Source organism: Cynocephalus volans, chromosome 11, assembly GCF_027409185.1.
Source record: "Cynocephalus volans isolate mCynVol1 chromosome 11, mCynVol1.pri, whole genome shotgun sequence".
Lineage (NCBI taxonomy): Eukaryota > Metazoa > Chordata > Mammalia > Dermoptera > Cynocephalidae > Cynocephalus > Cynocephalus volans.
Genome location: NC_084470.1, coordinates 115,907,137 through 115,923,084, shown reverse-complemented (window position 1 = coordinate 115,923,084; position 15,948 = coordinate 115,907,137). Strand labels below are relative to the sequence as shown.

At 38.8% G+C, this 15,948-nt stretch overlaps 1 protein-coding gene across 2 annotated transcripts in view; it reads left to right on the top strand.

Annotated features, from left to right (window-relative positions):
- Positions 1 to 15,948, top strand: part of INTS7 (integrator complex subunit 7) — a 96,801-nt gene that overhangs the window by 46,619 nt on the left and 34,234 nt on the right. For both annotated transcript variants that reach the window (XM_063113681.1, XM_063113682.1), the window contains exons 8-10: positions 4,166 to 4,283; positions 13,195 to 13,329; positions 14,902 to 14,999. In XM_063113681.1, the coding sequence (XP_062969751.1) occupies positions 4,166 to 4,283; positions 13,195 to 13,329; positions 14,902 to 14,999 (351 nt within the window). The remainder of the gene's footprint in view (positions 1 to 4,165; positions 4,284 to 13,194; positions 13,330 to 14,901; positions 15,000 to 15,948) is intronic.

Here is a 15,948-nt window from a genome sequence, read left to right as displayed (position 1 = left end):
GTGGGATAGCTGGGTCGTATGGTAGATCTATCTGCAATTGTTTAAGGAACCTCCATACCATTTTCCATAGAGGCTGCACCATTTTGCAGTCCCACCAACAATGTATGAGAGTTCCTTTTTCTCCGCAGCCTCGCCAGCATTTATCGTTCATAGTCTTTTGGATTTTAGCCATCCTAACTGGGGTTAGATGGTATCTCAATGTGGTTTTGATTTGCATTTCCCGGATGCTGAGTGATGTTGAGCATTTTTTCATATGTCTGTTGGCCATTTGGATATCTTCCTTAGAGAAATGCCTACTTAGCTCTTTTGCCCATTTTTTAATTGGGTTGCTTGTTTTCTTCTTGTAAAGTTGTTTGAGTTCCTTATATATTCTGGATATTAATCCTTTGTCAGATGTATATTTTGCAAATATTTTCTCCCACTCTGTTGGTTGTCTTTTAACTCTTTTAATTGTTTCTTTTGCTGTGCAGAAGCTTTTTAGTTTGATATAATCCCATTTGTTTATTTTTCCTTTGGTTGCCCGTGCTTTTGGGGTCGTATTCATGAAGTCTGTGCCCAGTCCTATTTCCTGAAGTGTTTCCCCTATGTTTTCTTTAAGAAGTTTTATTGTCTCAGGGTGTATATTTAAATCCTTAATCCATTTTGAGTTGATTTTAGTATACGGTGAGAGGTATGGATCTAGTTTCATTCTCCTGCATATCGATATCCAGTTATCCCAGCACCACTTGCTGAAGAGGCAGTCCCTTCCCCAGTGAATAGGCTTGGTGCCTTTGTCAAAGATCAGGTGGCAGTAAGTGTGTGGGTTGATTTCCGGATTCTCTATTCTATTCCATTGGTCAGTGTGTCTGTTTTTATGCCAGTACCATACTGTTTTGGTTATTATAGCTTTGTAGTATAGCTTAAAGTCAGGTAGTGTTATGCCTCCAGCTTTATTTTTTTTGCTGAGCATTGCTTTGGCTATTCGTGGTCTTTTATTGTTCCATATAAATGTCTGAATAGTTTTTTCCATTTCTGAGAAAAATGTCTTTGGAATTTTGATGGGGATTGCATTGAATTTGTATATCACTTTGGGTAGTATGGACATTTTCACTATGTTGATTCTTCCAATCCAAGAGCATGGAATATCTTTCCATCTTCTTGTATCCTCTCTAATTTCTCTCAGCAGTGGTTTGTAGTTCTCATTATAGAGATTTTTCACCTCCTTGGTTAACTCAATTCCTAAGTATTTTATTTTTTTGGTGGCTATTGTAAATGGGCAGGCTTTCTTGATTTCTCCTTCTGCATGTTCACTATTGGAGAAAAGAAATGCTACTGATTTTTGTGTGTTGATTTTGTATCCTGCTACTGTGCTGAAATCATTAGTGGATAATTCTTAACGGACTTCATGTCTCCTTTTATTTTCTGTCCTTCCTCTAAAATTAGCTTGTTCCCATAAATTCTCAGTCTTCGTAAATGGAATCAATGTTATCTGGTCACCAGGTTTGAAAGTTCGTAATAATCATTGAATCCTTCCTGTTCATTCCCTCACATATAATCTCTTTCAAAACATCTCTCATACTCATCCTCTACTCTTCATTGCTACTACTATGCTTTAGTTAGGCCATTGTCACCACCTGTCTGCATTACTGCCATAGGCTATAGGTTGGCCTCCTTAACTCTCAACTCTCTTTGTTAATTTGTAATTGCCAGAACAATCTTCCCTAACAATTCAGATGTCATTATTCCTTTCTATGGCTTCCTTTATTTTCCATCAAGTTTAAATTACTCTGCGTAACTCTCAAGGCCATCTATAATCTGACCTAATCCTCTATATCTCTCTTAACCTCCATGCCTTTTAAACATGTATCCTCTTTGACCACAAATATACACTTTATATTCTGGCTTAATTGCCAGAGTTCTTGTTTGTATTACCTAAACTGTCTTCCCTTTCCTTACCAGCAACCTACTACATCTTTCAGTAGGTTTCCATTCTGTTTCCATTCCTTCTATGATAATTTTGCTGCTGCTATTTTTGTTATTAACTAGGTTTTTGTTACAATTGAAAAATTATATATGCACAGAATAAAAAATTCCTAGAGTTCAAAGGTATACATTGAGTGAAATGTAAGTCTTCCATCTCTTCCCACAGGTCTTCTGCAGTACCAGTTTCAGGTACTTTGTTACAAGCAATGGAAAAATGGACTAACCCCACTTCTGGTACCAATTTTCTGTATTAGTCCATTTTGTGTTGCTTATAACAAAATACTTGGAACTGGGTGATTTATAAATAAAAATGACATTTATTGCTTACAGTTTCTGAGGGTGGAAGTCCAAAGTCCCTCTGGTGGTGGCAACAATAAACCAGGGTTCTCACATTGTAAGATAGTGGAAACAGAGAGAGCAGAGAGAGGGCAGAGAGAGAGAGAAACAAACTCTCCTCTTCTTTTAAAGGCCTCAGAACCACATCCATGACCACCATTTTTGATCCATTCACTACTGCACGGTCCTACAATCCAATCACCTCTTCAAGGCTCCACCTTTCAATTACTGTAATAGAATTTCCAACCCTTTTAACAGTCACAGTGGGGGCTAAGTTTCTAACACAAAACTTGGGAGTATCCTGTTTAAAAGGCTTCTGTATAAATTATTTCTGTAAACTACCATTTTTTTATTGGGTTTTTCCATATCTATTAGTAAAAAATTTTTATATGTTAGGATTACTGGCCCTTAATATTACATGATGTGAATTTTTTTTCCAGTTCTGTCATTTATCTTTTTATTTTTTGTTTTTCCATGTTAACATCACTTTTTACAGTTTCGGTTTTTATTTGCTATAAAAAAAGAAACAGGAATCTAGTTTTATTTTACTCAGATGACTGACCAGTTTTTCTTTTTCTTTTTTTTTTTAAAGATGACCAGTAAGGGGATCTTAACCCTTGACTTGGTGTTGTCAGCACCATGCTCTCCCAGTGAGCTAACCAGCCATCCCTATATAGGGATCCAAACCCTTGGCCTTGGTGTTATCAGCACCACACTCTCCCAAGTGAGCCACAGGCCGGCTCTTGACCAGTTGCTCTTGCAGTGCTTATTGAATGGTTCTCCTGATTTGAAATGCCAATATCATATATAAAATTCTAATATGTATTTGAATGTATTCCTTGTCAGAATTTTTCCAAATATTTTCTGATTTTTATTTTTCCATGTGATGTTTAGAATCAGATTATCTAAATCCCCCTCAAATTTTTGTTGATATTTTTATTGGGGTCATATTAAATTTATTGTTTAATTTAATCTTTCCTGAAATTTTATTTTTAATTTTTCCCCTAGACTTTAAGTTTTGCTTATTTTCTGAAACTTTGCGAGAGAATGGGTATTTGTTTAATTTAACAAGACCATGTTGGCAGGTTAGCTCAGTTGATTAGAGCCTCATGCTAATAACACCAGCATCCCAGGTTCAATCCCTGTGCTGGCCAGCTGCCAAAAGAAAAAAAAAGACATTTATTTGACTATTTCTGTTACTTGCAGTCATGTGATACAGGATGAGGCAAGAGTCACAGTACTATGGGTGTATATTCATAGTTAACTGCATTGAAAGAAAAACTGGCATCTTGTTTTTGATAATACTTCACAATACTTTAGTTAAGAGCAAATGACCAGAAATGGGAGGAGGGTAGTTCTACTCACTTATAAACTAGATAGAATGCCACACACTCTTTTTTTTTTGAATACACGTATATGAAATAATATTTATATCTTTTAGGTAAGCAAAGTATGGTGGAGGTTTTAGGACAGGTTTACATTTACAGAAAAATTGAGAAGATAGTATAGAGAGTTCCCACATGCCTTATACCCAATTTCCCCTATTATTGCCATTTTTATGTTAGTATGGTACATTTGTTATAAGTGAACCAGTATTGATACATTATTATTATTAGCCCAATTTTATACTTTATTCAGATTGCTTTTGTTTTTAATAAGTGTCCATTTTCTATTCCAGGAAACCACATTACACTTAGTTATCATGTCTCCTTGGGCTCCTAAGACGTTTGGCAGTTTAAGTTTTTTAATATGGAAAAAACACCTAAACATATAATTTTTCTAAAAACTAGAAAATGTAAATAAAGTCAACAGTTTAGAAGTATATTGATGTTTTAACTTCTTTGATCATTTCTTTTGTGCATTTCAGGAGCTCTGTGAATGTGCCCTTCAGACTCCTTATGACAGCTTAAAACTAGGGATGTTGTCTGTCCTTTCCACACTGTCAGGGACCATCGCCATCAAACATTACTTCAACATAGCTCCAGGTAAAGAAGAGAAAGGAGATGCTATATGGATTATATGCTATTTCCTTTATCCATGTTTGTTTCAAATTGTTTTCTCTATAAAGCTTTAAAATCAGGGAAGGTTTCAGTCTCATATTCCTTATATGCTAGTGATTTATTTGGAAATGATTTTTTAACTAATGCCTATGATAATAAAATTTTGCACCCTTGATCTTAAGAATATTATTTTTCTAGATTTGCCCTTTATTGGATTACAGTACAAGGATACTTCAAAAAGTTCATGGAAAAATAGAATTGAAAGGTAATAGGAATCTTTCCACAAACTTTTTGAAGTATCCCATATGTATGAGTGAAACAATATTTTTGAGGATGCTTAAAATAGCTGGTTTACTTTTGTATATATCTCTGACTCAGAGTGCCCTTTGAAGTTAAGTACATTTCAAAGGCCAAGTGGTAGTGAATTTTAAAAGCAAATGTCATATGCTTCCTTTTAGGTGTTTATTATCTCTCTGGAAAATGATTAAAATAAAACTTTGCCCCAGGTCCATAATGCTTTCCTAGTTGCCTATTTCGATATTTAACTCCAAAATGCCTTCATTAATGCCTATTGAGGTACTTGCTTACCTAACAGACTGAGGCTAAAGTTTTTTGTTGTTTTGTTTTAATGCAAGTTCTGTGGAATCTCTATTGCTTCTTTTTCTAGTCAGTTAGGATGAATTGAATTAAAGAACTATAATGTACATTATTTATGTTTTTTATGGCTGCCTAGCATATGAATTTACTGGGTAAAGGGAATTCCCTGCCATATAAGTCTGGATAGGAAGCTGAAAAGACCTGCTATTCTATTGCCACGCCTCCCTTCTAGCTAAGGTACACTCACGTGGCCTAGACTCAGCTAATCATTTCCATGCCAAGACTGAATTGTGAGCTAGTAACAAGAAGTGGGGAGCATCCATTCTGGTGATGTAGCAGTGACCATAGCAACGTCCAGTTTCTCGAATACACTGTAGCAGTGTATGTTTGCCCTGTCTGGTACCTGTGATAGCAGTGTAAGCTATGATGTCAGTTATTGTAACAATGGCTGCAGTGTCTTCACTGGAATAATTCCATACGTGGTTTTTTGGGGGGCTGTAATCTTGGTTACCTCCTGGCCTCACCTTTTTCCTGTCTGTTTTCTGACCTTAGTTTTCCAGCCTTTTCCAGTAATTCTGTGAGATACTCTGTATCAGTTATCTATTGCTACATAACAAATCTCCCCAAAACTTAGTGGCTTAAATCCATGACTGTTTTCTTTGCTCTAATTCTGTGAATCAGCAATTTTGACTGGTCTCACCCAATTGTCCGGAACCTTGACCGGGACTAGATGATCTAAGATGGCCTCATTCACAGGCTAGAAGTTGAAAGGCTTTCAGCTACAGCACCCTAGTTTTCCATGTGGCTCTCAGTGGGCTAGCTTGGGCTTGTTTACATCATGTTCTCAGGATGCTAGCTGCAGCAAAAAGAAAGCAAGCCACCAGAACACAGCACTTTTCAACTGTTAGTTTGCACCATGTTTTCTAATACCTTCTTGGCCAGAACAGGTCATGTGGCCAAGCCCAGATAGGTAGAGAAATAAACACTTCTTGATGCAGAGAATTAGAAAATCACATGGCAAAGGGGCATGCCTACAAGAGATGGGAGAGATTATTACAGCTTTCTTTATAAATAATTTATCATATATCCAGTATGCTTTCAGTGAATTCTTTTTCTGCATAAATCAGCCAGTTTCAGTTTCTTAGTTTGTCTTTAACATCCTTGACTGACATCACACTTTGAAAGAACTGCGGTCGTTGAAGTCTTAATCATATTTTACAATTTACAAGAGCCTTACCATTATAAGTAGCCTTTCAAGTGGAGCACATGCAAGGGAATTTTAAGTATTGAAACCAAGGCTCACAAAAGTTCAGTGATATGTCCAAAGTCATTCTTATGAAGTGCCTGAGCCCAGGCCTGAATCCAAGGGTTCTGACTCGGCATTCTTTTTTTAATACCAAACTGACCTAGATGCACGATGGCTTTCTTTTCCTTTTTTATAAGCATTGTTAGGTTCAGTATTCAAGTACTTCTCAAGCTAGATATTTGTTTTTCTTTTCATTGAAGTTTGTTAAATTGTAGTTTTTATATGGAATTAAGCAAAAGGCTTAAATAACCACAGTAGGTAATGTTCATAAAAATTAAAAGCCAAGGATTTTTCCAAAGTTAGATTATTTCCATAGTTAATAATAAACGTTTATATTTTATTGATTTTTTTTAATAAACCAGAAAATTATCACTAATGAAAGGCTCTTAAGCATATAAGATGTTTAGAATCACACATATCTAAGAGAAATGCAAATTAAAACAACACTGAAATAATTTTGATGTATCAGATTGGTAAAGATTCAGAAGTTTGATAACATGCCGTGTTGACAAGGGCGTGGGTAAAGAGCCACACTCTCAATTCATTGCTGGTGCAGATGTAAATCATTAAACATATGCATAGGTGATTTGGAAATATTCATTAAATTACAGATGACCCAGAAATCTCACTTCTAGGAATTTATTCTACATATATATTCACACATTGAAAAATATGTATATCCAAGATTATTCATAGAATCATTCTGTGTAATAACAAAATATTGTCCAACAGTAGAGGATGTAGTAGCATAAAAAGGTCTATCAATAGGGAACTCATTAAAGAAATTTTGCTACACCACTGCAATAGAAATCAGTGCAAACAAGTAATGATATTCAACTCTGTACCCCACAGATATGTACAATTAACTATGGTTACAATTTTTTAAAGAATACATTTTCTAAAAAAACCAGTACAATTCATAAAAAGAATATATGTCATGGAACAATCTCCATAATGTAATATTTAAAGGGAAGTAAAGCAAGGAGCAGAACAATGTGTAAAAAAGGAAAAAGAAAGGAATAAATATGCTTGCAAATTTATAGACTGTGGAATAATATATAAGAAACATAACATTGGGTGGATGAGGGAGACTTTTCTCACTAACCTTTTACCTTTTTCTACTATTTGTTGTATGCATCTTTTGAACCGTGTGAATTTATTTTAGAAAATTACTTCTAATTAAACAAAAATTAAGTTAAAACTAATAATTTTATCTCTAAAAAAGTTATCCTAGAAAAATGCTCAAAAATGTTTTATTTTAAAAGCAGGACATTGGCCAGTATCTACATATCCTGATTACATATGAATTTTTAAATTGTACTGGTGTGTGTAAGGGGAAAAAAAGTTTCAAAAGAAATATTCCAGAAGGTTAACATCAAGGTCATTCTGGTTTGTGGGTTTTGGGATGATTTTTGTCTTCTTCTTTGGATTTTCGTTTTTTCCAAGTTTTCTATGGTGAATCTTGATGGGGCGGGGGAGAAAAAGAAAACTTGCAAAGTTATAGAACATGTTTGTAAATCTGTAGATAAGTCTGCATTATCCATATCACATGGGTAAGGAAAAGAATAGAGGAAATACAGTTTCCATAGTTTCGTTCTAGTGTTTTGCCTATCTTAAAAACACTGAGGCTTTCACTTAAGCTAGTATTTTTATGTTAAACTGTCCCGGCCTGTGGGACAGATAAGAACGCGGGCTCGAGGAGGACTACCTGTAGCTGGTGAAAAGAGGGAGGGACAGGAGACACGCAGAATGGAGGCAAGACAAAATTCTGATCAAGCCTCAAAATTTTATTGTTAGGCGATTGCTTATATACATAGTGAAGAAGGGGCAGGCTGTCACAGAGTGTGGCAACTTATGACAGGCGGAAAGGCAGGGGGGTGATAGTGGCGTGGTATGAGAAGAGGAGGTGGGAGGAGTATTGGCTTGGCGAGCGCGGGCTTTTCTGAGGAGGAGGAGAAAGCCTTACATAAAATGGCTGTTATTTGTTAAAAATGGCGGCTACTGTTAGATATGGCTCCCGACATCTCCTCCCTTTCTGTTCAAAGACAGAAGGGAAGGCGAGCATTAACCGGGCGAGGGAGTAGGGGCCTGGCTCCCCCGTGGATTTTTGAATCCACCATCATTGGCTCTTGGTATCTTTTGGGGGGAGGGGCAGAGCCGAAATTGATTTTTGATAGATTAGATACCAACCCCTATGCAAGCCAGGCGTGCTCACAGGGAAACCCAGAGGAGGTCGTAGTTCTGTGACCTTCCCTTGCAATACTTTGCTTTGCACTCACCCCGGTGCTCATACCCTGTTCTCCCTAAAGGGAGAGGGTAGACATGCCTCTGGTTATCATGTCGTCCCCGTAGGGAAGGAGCCCTAGTAGTCTTCTCCCGCGTCCTTTGATGCCAGCCGTTGATAATGAATTTGGATAGGTTTAGAAAGGACAGCATCAACCTGTTTTTTAATTAGGTTGGTGAGATGGCGAAATGCCCAGGGACCGAAGGTTATAAGTAAAAGGAGGCAAAGAAGGGGGCCCAAGACAGGGAGGAGGTAAGGGAGGAGTCCATTAAGTCCAGTCCAGAGCGGGTTTTCGAACAATTCTTTTCTTCGCTTGATGAGGTCTTCTTGTAATTTCTTGATTTTGTCTCGGACAATGCCAGACTTGTTGGCATAGAAACAGCACCGTTCCTGTAAAGCTAAACAGATCCCTCCCTGTTCTGCAGTTAATAGGTCTAACCCTCTGCGATTTTGTAAAACTACCTCAGCTAAAGAATCAATTTGATCTTGTAAATCATTAACAGTTCCAGAGAGGGTTTGAACATCATCAATTAACTGACGAGATAACTTATTATAGGTGTCAACAGCGACCCCTATCCCCGCCCCGCCGGAGGCCACAGCGGTTGTAATCCCCAAGCCTATAAGCAAGGGATTGACTTGGAGAGCACGCCGGTGGCGTCCTGTTATAAAATCAAGGCTAGGAAGAGGGACGGGCTCATCTCCGGGGATGATAGAAATGTCAGGGAGAAGGCTCGCTGAAACACAGAGGCCTGTCCAATTAGTAGGGAGAAGGGTGTAGGCAAGGTTGCCTCCACAAATGAATACCTGTCCTGGAGAAGGGCAGATGGGGGTGGAAATGTTAGTTATGGTATGACAATGGGAAAAGGTGACAAATCCGACATCAACGTAATTATTTTGTGAAGGTCCCTGGAGGCAATCAGAGAAATTGAAACCCGAGGGCTGTTTGCATGTAAAACAAGTCTTGGATTGTTGTCCCTTGTTGGTTGTTGCGGCAACAAGGGGTTTTAGGGCAGCTCCAATAGCAAGGCTGAGGGTGTGGGAGGCCCCAACCCCAGAGCAAAGCTTAATATAATCAGCAAGAGAACCGCCGCGGTGTGGGCGGATAGCTTCCTGACAGGTGGGGTTGGCATTTTCGTAAGCTAGATGTTTAATGAAGGCACTTTCGTTTTCACCTTCCCCAACCAATCGTTCTGCTGCATCAGTTAGTCTGCTAATAAAATCACAATATGGTTCGTCTGGTTTTTGACGAACTTTAGCCAAGGAAGTGGTGGCGGACCCTTTGGGTGGGAGTCGGCGCCAGGCTTTTAGGCCGGCGACCTGAATTTGGGACAACAATCCTGGGGGAAAAGCAGCCTGAGTTTCATTAGTTTGATAAGGAGGTCTCCCTAACATCTTGTCCCTAGTCCAAGTTTTAGAAGTTTTATTCTCTGTATTACGCTGTGCCGTTTCCCGGCAGTTTTCAACAAAGTCTGTGCGCCAGAGAACAAAGTCGCCCCCGGAGAGGGTGGCCCTAGCTAGGGAAAACCAATCATTTGGTGTTAGCCACCGATCACTGAGGCCCTCGAGAAGTGCTAGGGTGTAGGGTGCAGTGGGTCCGTATAAACCAACTGCAGCTTTTAAATCTTTAAGATGTTTAAGATTGAGTCTGCGATATTTTTGTCCTTGGGGGAAGTTACTCAGGGTTTCAACCTCAGGTTCCTCCGTATCGGAGGCCTCCTCGGTGGAGAGGGGGTCTTGGGTGTCAGGATTATTTTGATCTTCGGTTTCGCCCTTATCTTGACTGGAATTTATGAGGGCGTGGCTGCGTGTGACGGGAAAAGTTAAGACTGGTGGACTGGGTGTCTTTCGTTTTTTGGGTGTGGCATCTTTTAGAAGGAGCAAACTAAGTTCATGGTCAAGGGCTTTTATTTCTTTTTTTTTTTTTTTTGTCTTTTTTCGTGACCAGCATTCAGCCAGTGAGCGAACTGGCCGTTCCTATATGGGATCCGAACCCGCGGCGGGAGAGTCGCCGCGCTCCCAGCACAGCACTCTACCAATTGCGCCACGGGCTCGGCCCAAGGGCTTTTATTTCTTTGACTAATTGGAGGTGTTGTCGTTTTTGTTGAAGCGTGGATTTGAGGGAGGAAATTTGTTGGGTTAGGGAAGAATTTATTTGTTGTAGGGGGTTGTCTTGGAGGAGTTTCTCAGGCACAGGGCATAGGGGGCCCACAAAGGGAGGAAGTGGTTGAGGGAGGGGATGAGGGGGGGGGTTGGTGGGGAGCGGAGGGCGGCGGATGAAGAACTGGCGCAGTAAGCTGCCAGGAATCCTCGTTATCATGATAATGAGCTGCCTGTTCATCTAAGGTCTCTTGGTCCTGGGGGGGGAGTTGATCGTTATGAGGGGCGAAGGAAGTAAGGGAGGGGTATAATTTTGGAGCTGTTTTACGAGTCTTTTTAGAGGGGTTAGTTTCAGGGCAGATTGTCTGAAGGGTTTTTTCAGGGGGATCAGCATCATGGCTGTTAAGTCCCTCCGGCATGCCTATTACGACAGGGGGGCAAGTTGAGGGGGGGGGCGAGAACCGTCCTCAAGGGCTGTCTCCCCCACTTGTATTATGTTTTTGATATCCGGGTCCTGAGAATGGGTTTGTAAAATGTCATTAATTAAATTCCAGTAGGAAAAGGTAGACACGGGGACCTTGGTGGGGCCAAAGGTACGATAGTAATCATTGAGACAGTCACCAACCCGTTTCCAGTATTTATGATCAATGGTGCCCTCTTGAGGAAACCAGGGGCATACATCAGTTAAGAAATTGAAAAAACTTCGGAGATCTTTCTTTTTAGCCTTAATTCTGCGCATCTTGAGGGAATCCTTAAGCCCCTTAAGGAAGAGCTCGTGAGAGCTCAATTCCTGTCCCATGATAATCACCTACTCACCGGTCCGATGTCCGCTGGGGCGGCTAGCCCAGCGACGATCAAAATCGAGTCTTGTCCCGAGGATTGATCACCCACGGGCTCGAAACGAGCTCAGGAGCTCAGGGTATGCCTGGCCAGGCGTCTTCCGAGTAGGTGCCAGCAACGTTGTTCCGTGCCTCGGGCCCCACGTTTGGGCGCCAGAATGTCCCGGCCTGCGGGACAGATAAGAACGCGGGCTCGAGGAGGACTACCTGTAGCTGGTGAAAAGAGGGAGGGACAGGAGACACGCAGAATGGAGGCAAGACAAAATTCTGATCAAGCCTCAAAATTTTATTGTTAGGCGATTGCTTATATACATAGTGAAGAAGGGGCGGGCTGTCACAGAGTGTGGCAACTTATGACAGGCGGAAAGGCAGGGGGGTGATAGTGGCGTGGTATGAGAAGAGGAGGTGGGAGGAGTATTGGCTTGGCGAGCGCGGGCTTTTCTGAGGAGGAGGAGAAAGCCTTACATAAAATGGCTGTTATTTGTTAAAAATGGCGGCTACTGTTAGATATGGCTCCCGACATTAAACCAGAGATCAAAGGTGACCATATGTTTCCCACTGCTTGATATAGTCTTCGTTTATGCCTGCTGTAATTATTAATAGTATCCTCCTCAACCTCAAAAGATGTGGTCACCCTTGGTATGAGAGACAGTGTTGAAGTTGACAGGAATCTTGAAAGTGTAAGAAGAGGAAAAAAAAACAGGAATGAGAGACTCTTCTAAGAAGTTGAACAAGCTTTAATTTCCTGATTCTTGAAGCTCACTCAGTTATAACTGAGAGCTTCTCTATCATAGATTAAAATATTCACAACATAAGTCTCACATTACAGAATTTCAAATGTGAATTTAAAAAGTTGCTGCAGTCTACAGCGTAGAACTTAGGGTATAAAGCACAAGAGTAAGACATAACTGGTAAGTTTTATAACCTTATTGACAAGATACTTAAAATCTTTGGACTTTGAGTTCTTCTGTAAAAATAGGATGTTGAATCAGATGATGCTTGAATCCTTTCCAGCTCTAAAATCATCATTCTTTTGTAAACATTTTGAGATATAAATGTATGCCGGGGAGCCAGGGGGGTTAGCGAGAAATTGGTTAATGGAGAGGAATGATTACGTTTGTAATAATAAACATGCTGATTGTCCTGATTTGATCATCACACATTGTATACAGGTGGTGTTATTCAACCTACCCCACAAATATGTATAATCAATTATTTTTCAATAAAAAAATATACGTGCCAGCAGTTTGAGGTATATAAAAGCAGACTTAAAATTTTTGTTTTTCTTTCCTCTCTTCTCTTGAAGGTATAGTTTTATCTGACTAGAAGCCTATAATGACATCCATTTTTAATCGGAGTCCATTTGAACTCCCAAGATACAGTCTATAGTTGTTTTGGCTTTTGTATGGTTTCTTTATCAATTTTTATTAATATTTTTATAGGAAAGTCCTGTATTGATTTTATATCTTAGTTATTACAAAACTGTTGGCACACACCTATTTTAAGTACCTTGGCAAGGGAAAGAGAAATCGTAATATAAGATGGTACTTCAAAAAGTTCATGAAAAAGTGATATTAAAAGATAATACAAATGTTTTTGTGAACTTTTTGAAGACCCCTCATGCATTGATGATGAGGTCAAGGTAGAAAAATTTGGTAAAGTTTATTATTAGAGATTTTCTCATAAAACTAAGAAAATTAAACCTATAAGTTAAACTGCTTTTGAACTGTTTGAATGAATTACAGTCTGTACTGTTTTTCTCTGCTTGTTTAGGAAATGTGGGTTCTTCCCCCAGATCCTCTGATTTAGTCAAATTAGCCCAAGAGTGCTGTTACCATAATAACAGGGGCATTGCAGCTCATGGAGTGAGAGTCCTAACTAATATAACTGTCTCTTGTCAAGAAAAAGGTAAGTTTGATCAGAACTGATATTATGTATAAGCTTTGGATTGGAGCTTGGACAAAATTCTGTGTTTGGTGTTTTAATCCCTTATTATTTTTAGCCTGTGTACATTGGTCTACAAGTTGCCTCCTTCCAAAGTGTTCTTAGAGCAAGCTTTCTTTAAAGGCTACTTAGTCCTTGTGAAAAATAATAAAAATATGAGGACCCTGGGATTAGAATTGTGAAATTGAAAGGTTTTATAGAGCATTACCCATTTCTTCCCACTCCTTACCTGTATACGTGTGATGCTGTGGATAGTGATTGCCTAGGACTCTACCCCTTCAGTATAAAAAACCCTAGAAAATACAATTTATATGAAACTTGCGCAAAAACCTAGAAAATTTACTTATCAAGGGGTTTAAATAACAAATAGTTGCACCTAGAGGCAAGTGAATTAACAGAACAATGTGAATTACATTTTCACAGGATTTATCTCTAGGTATATGCAGCATGAAACTGATTTGCATTAATCAAAGAGGACATGCAGAGAAAATAATTCACACATTTTATTGTGTTCCTACCATATTTTGACCTAAAGACTTGAAAAACTTCATGCCTGTGTTTAAGAACAAGAAATGCATTTTGGACATTACATCTCTTTCAGTGCTTATTTTGATCTTTATTAAGGATTAAAAACTCAGCGGTCCCTCTTATCCCACTAGACTTTACACTGTTTGCCAAGCTTCCACACTAACTCATGAAACATTTCTTTAAGTTGTACGTTGATTCTGATTTGACTAATTAAACCTGTTTTATTTTTGGCTTAGCAAAGAGTATTTTCCACCATGTAACATAAAATACTGCTGTATGTTTTCAAAGCTGACATATATTAACCTAAATACAGTTAACTAATGCATTCAGAACTTACAGAACCTCCAGAGAGATTTCAGTTCTATGGGAGTGAAAAGATGCTGTAGTACTGCTATTACATGAGCTGTCTGTGGGTTCATTCATTATGGTCAGACTTAAAACCTTAGTAAGATTATATTTGGTCTTCATTACTTCCTAAACGTAGTTAAGCTTTCATTAGAAGCTGAAAACTAGTATGTCCTGGGTGATTAGGAAGATGAACACATATTGCATAGTTTGCTGTTCTTTGTATTTTCCTTAGCTAAGCTGGTGACACTCTTTCAGTTTTGCTCCATTTACAGCTTTGCAGCTTAAGCTCTTGATTTTATCTCTATATTTTTATAATTTTCAATAAAGTGGTAGAAATAATGAAGTCTGAAGATAGCCTTTAAATTTCAGAAATAATGCCACATGTAGTTTTTTCAAGGAAGGTTAGCTTTATGCATTTAAGTGTTTCCTGTATCTTAGACTCGTGTGTGTGTGTGCACGTGCGCGCGCGCGCGAGTGTGTGTGTGTGTGTGTGTGTGTGTGTGTGTGTGTGTGTGTGTGTGTGTGTGTGTGTGTGTGTGTGTGTGTGTGTGTGTGTGTGTGTGTGTGTGTGTGTGTGTGTGTGTGTGTGTGTGTGTGTGTGTGTGTGTGTGTGTAATCTCCTCTACTTGACCACCCTAAAACTTAGTGTTTTTCTTTTAGATCTTTTGGCACTAGAACAAGATGCTGTCTTTGGCCTGGAATCCCTTCTGGTACTTTGTAGTCAAGATGATAGTCCAGGTGCTCAAGCCACATTAAAGGTAAAAACGTCACTTATTTTAATATAATGCCTATCTTCATTGCCTAAATTAGGGATTGGCAATCTTTCTGTAAATGGTCAGATGGTAAATATCTTAAGTTTTGCAGGCCATATACTCTCTGTCACAGCTACTCAGTTCTGCCATTGTTGGGCAAAAGCAGCTGTGGACAATATTTTGAGGGGGGAGAGGGTATCTGTGTTCCAGTAAAAATTTATTTACAAAAACCAGGTAGGGGCTAGGTTTGGCCTATGGGCAATAGTTTGTCAATCCCTGGCTTAAACAAACATATCACCTTGATCATCACTTGAAAACAGCGTTTTTACTGACAGTGTCCCAAAACGTAGACAGAGATGAAATCTGAGCTTTGGCCCATTTGCCATCAGCTGACTATTTATTAATTTGTAATAAATACATATGATGGGCCTAGACAATATAAAGCAAAGTTAAATAGGCAGAACTCCTGTACTCTTAGAAGTTTTAATCAGAGGTAACACTGATAAGACCACAGAAAAGCTGATGAAATGACTGCAGCCAAACTCATGATGTATAAGTTTCCCAAGTATAGAAGCCTAGTTTATAAGCCAGGGGGAGAATTATTGTAAAGAATTTTCACCCTCAGTTGGAGATGTTTAAGATTTTCAGAATGTGAAATGATATCACTCTTACTGGAGTTAAACATGAAATATAATTTATGATGGTGCAAAATTAATAATAAAGAAAAACATAGTTAATAGAAGTAAAAAGCTGTTAGGTAAACACTGGAAAATGTAAGAACTTTGGCATGTCTAAGGTGTGGTTTGAAGGAAATCATAACTCATTTTAGCATGTTAAGAAAAACTGTGATGTGCTTACAGTGATGAACAATAAAGGTAGTAATACCATTAAATAAAAGCTGGAAATCAAGAGGTTGAGAAAGGAAAGAGGCAACATGTGTCTAGCAGCACATTCA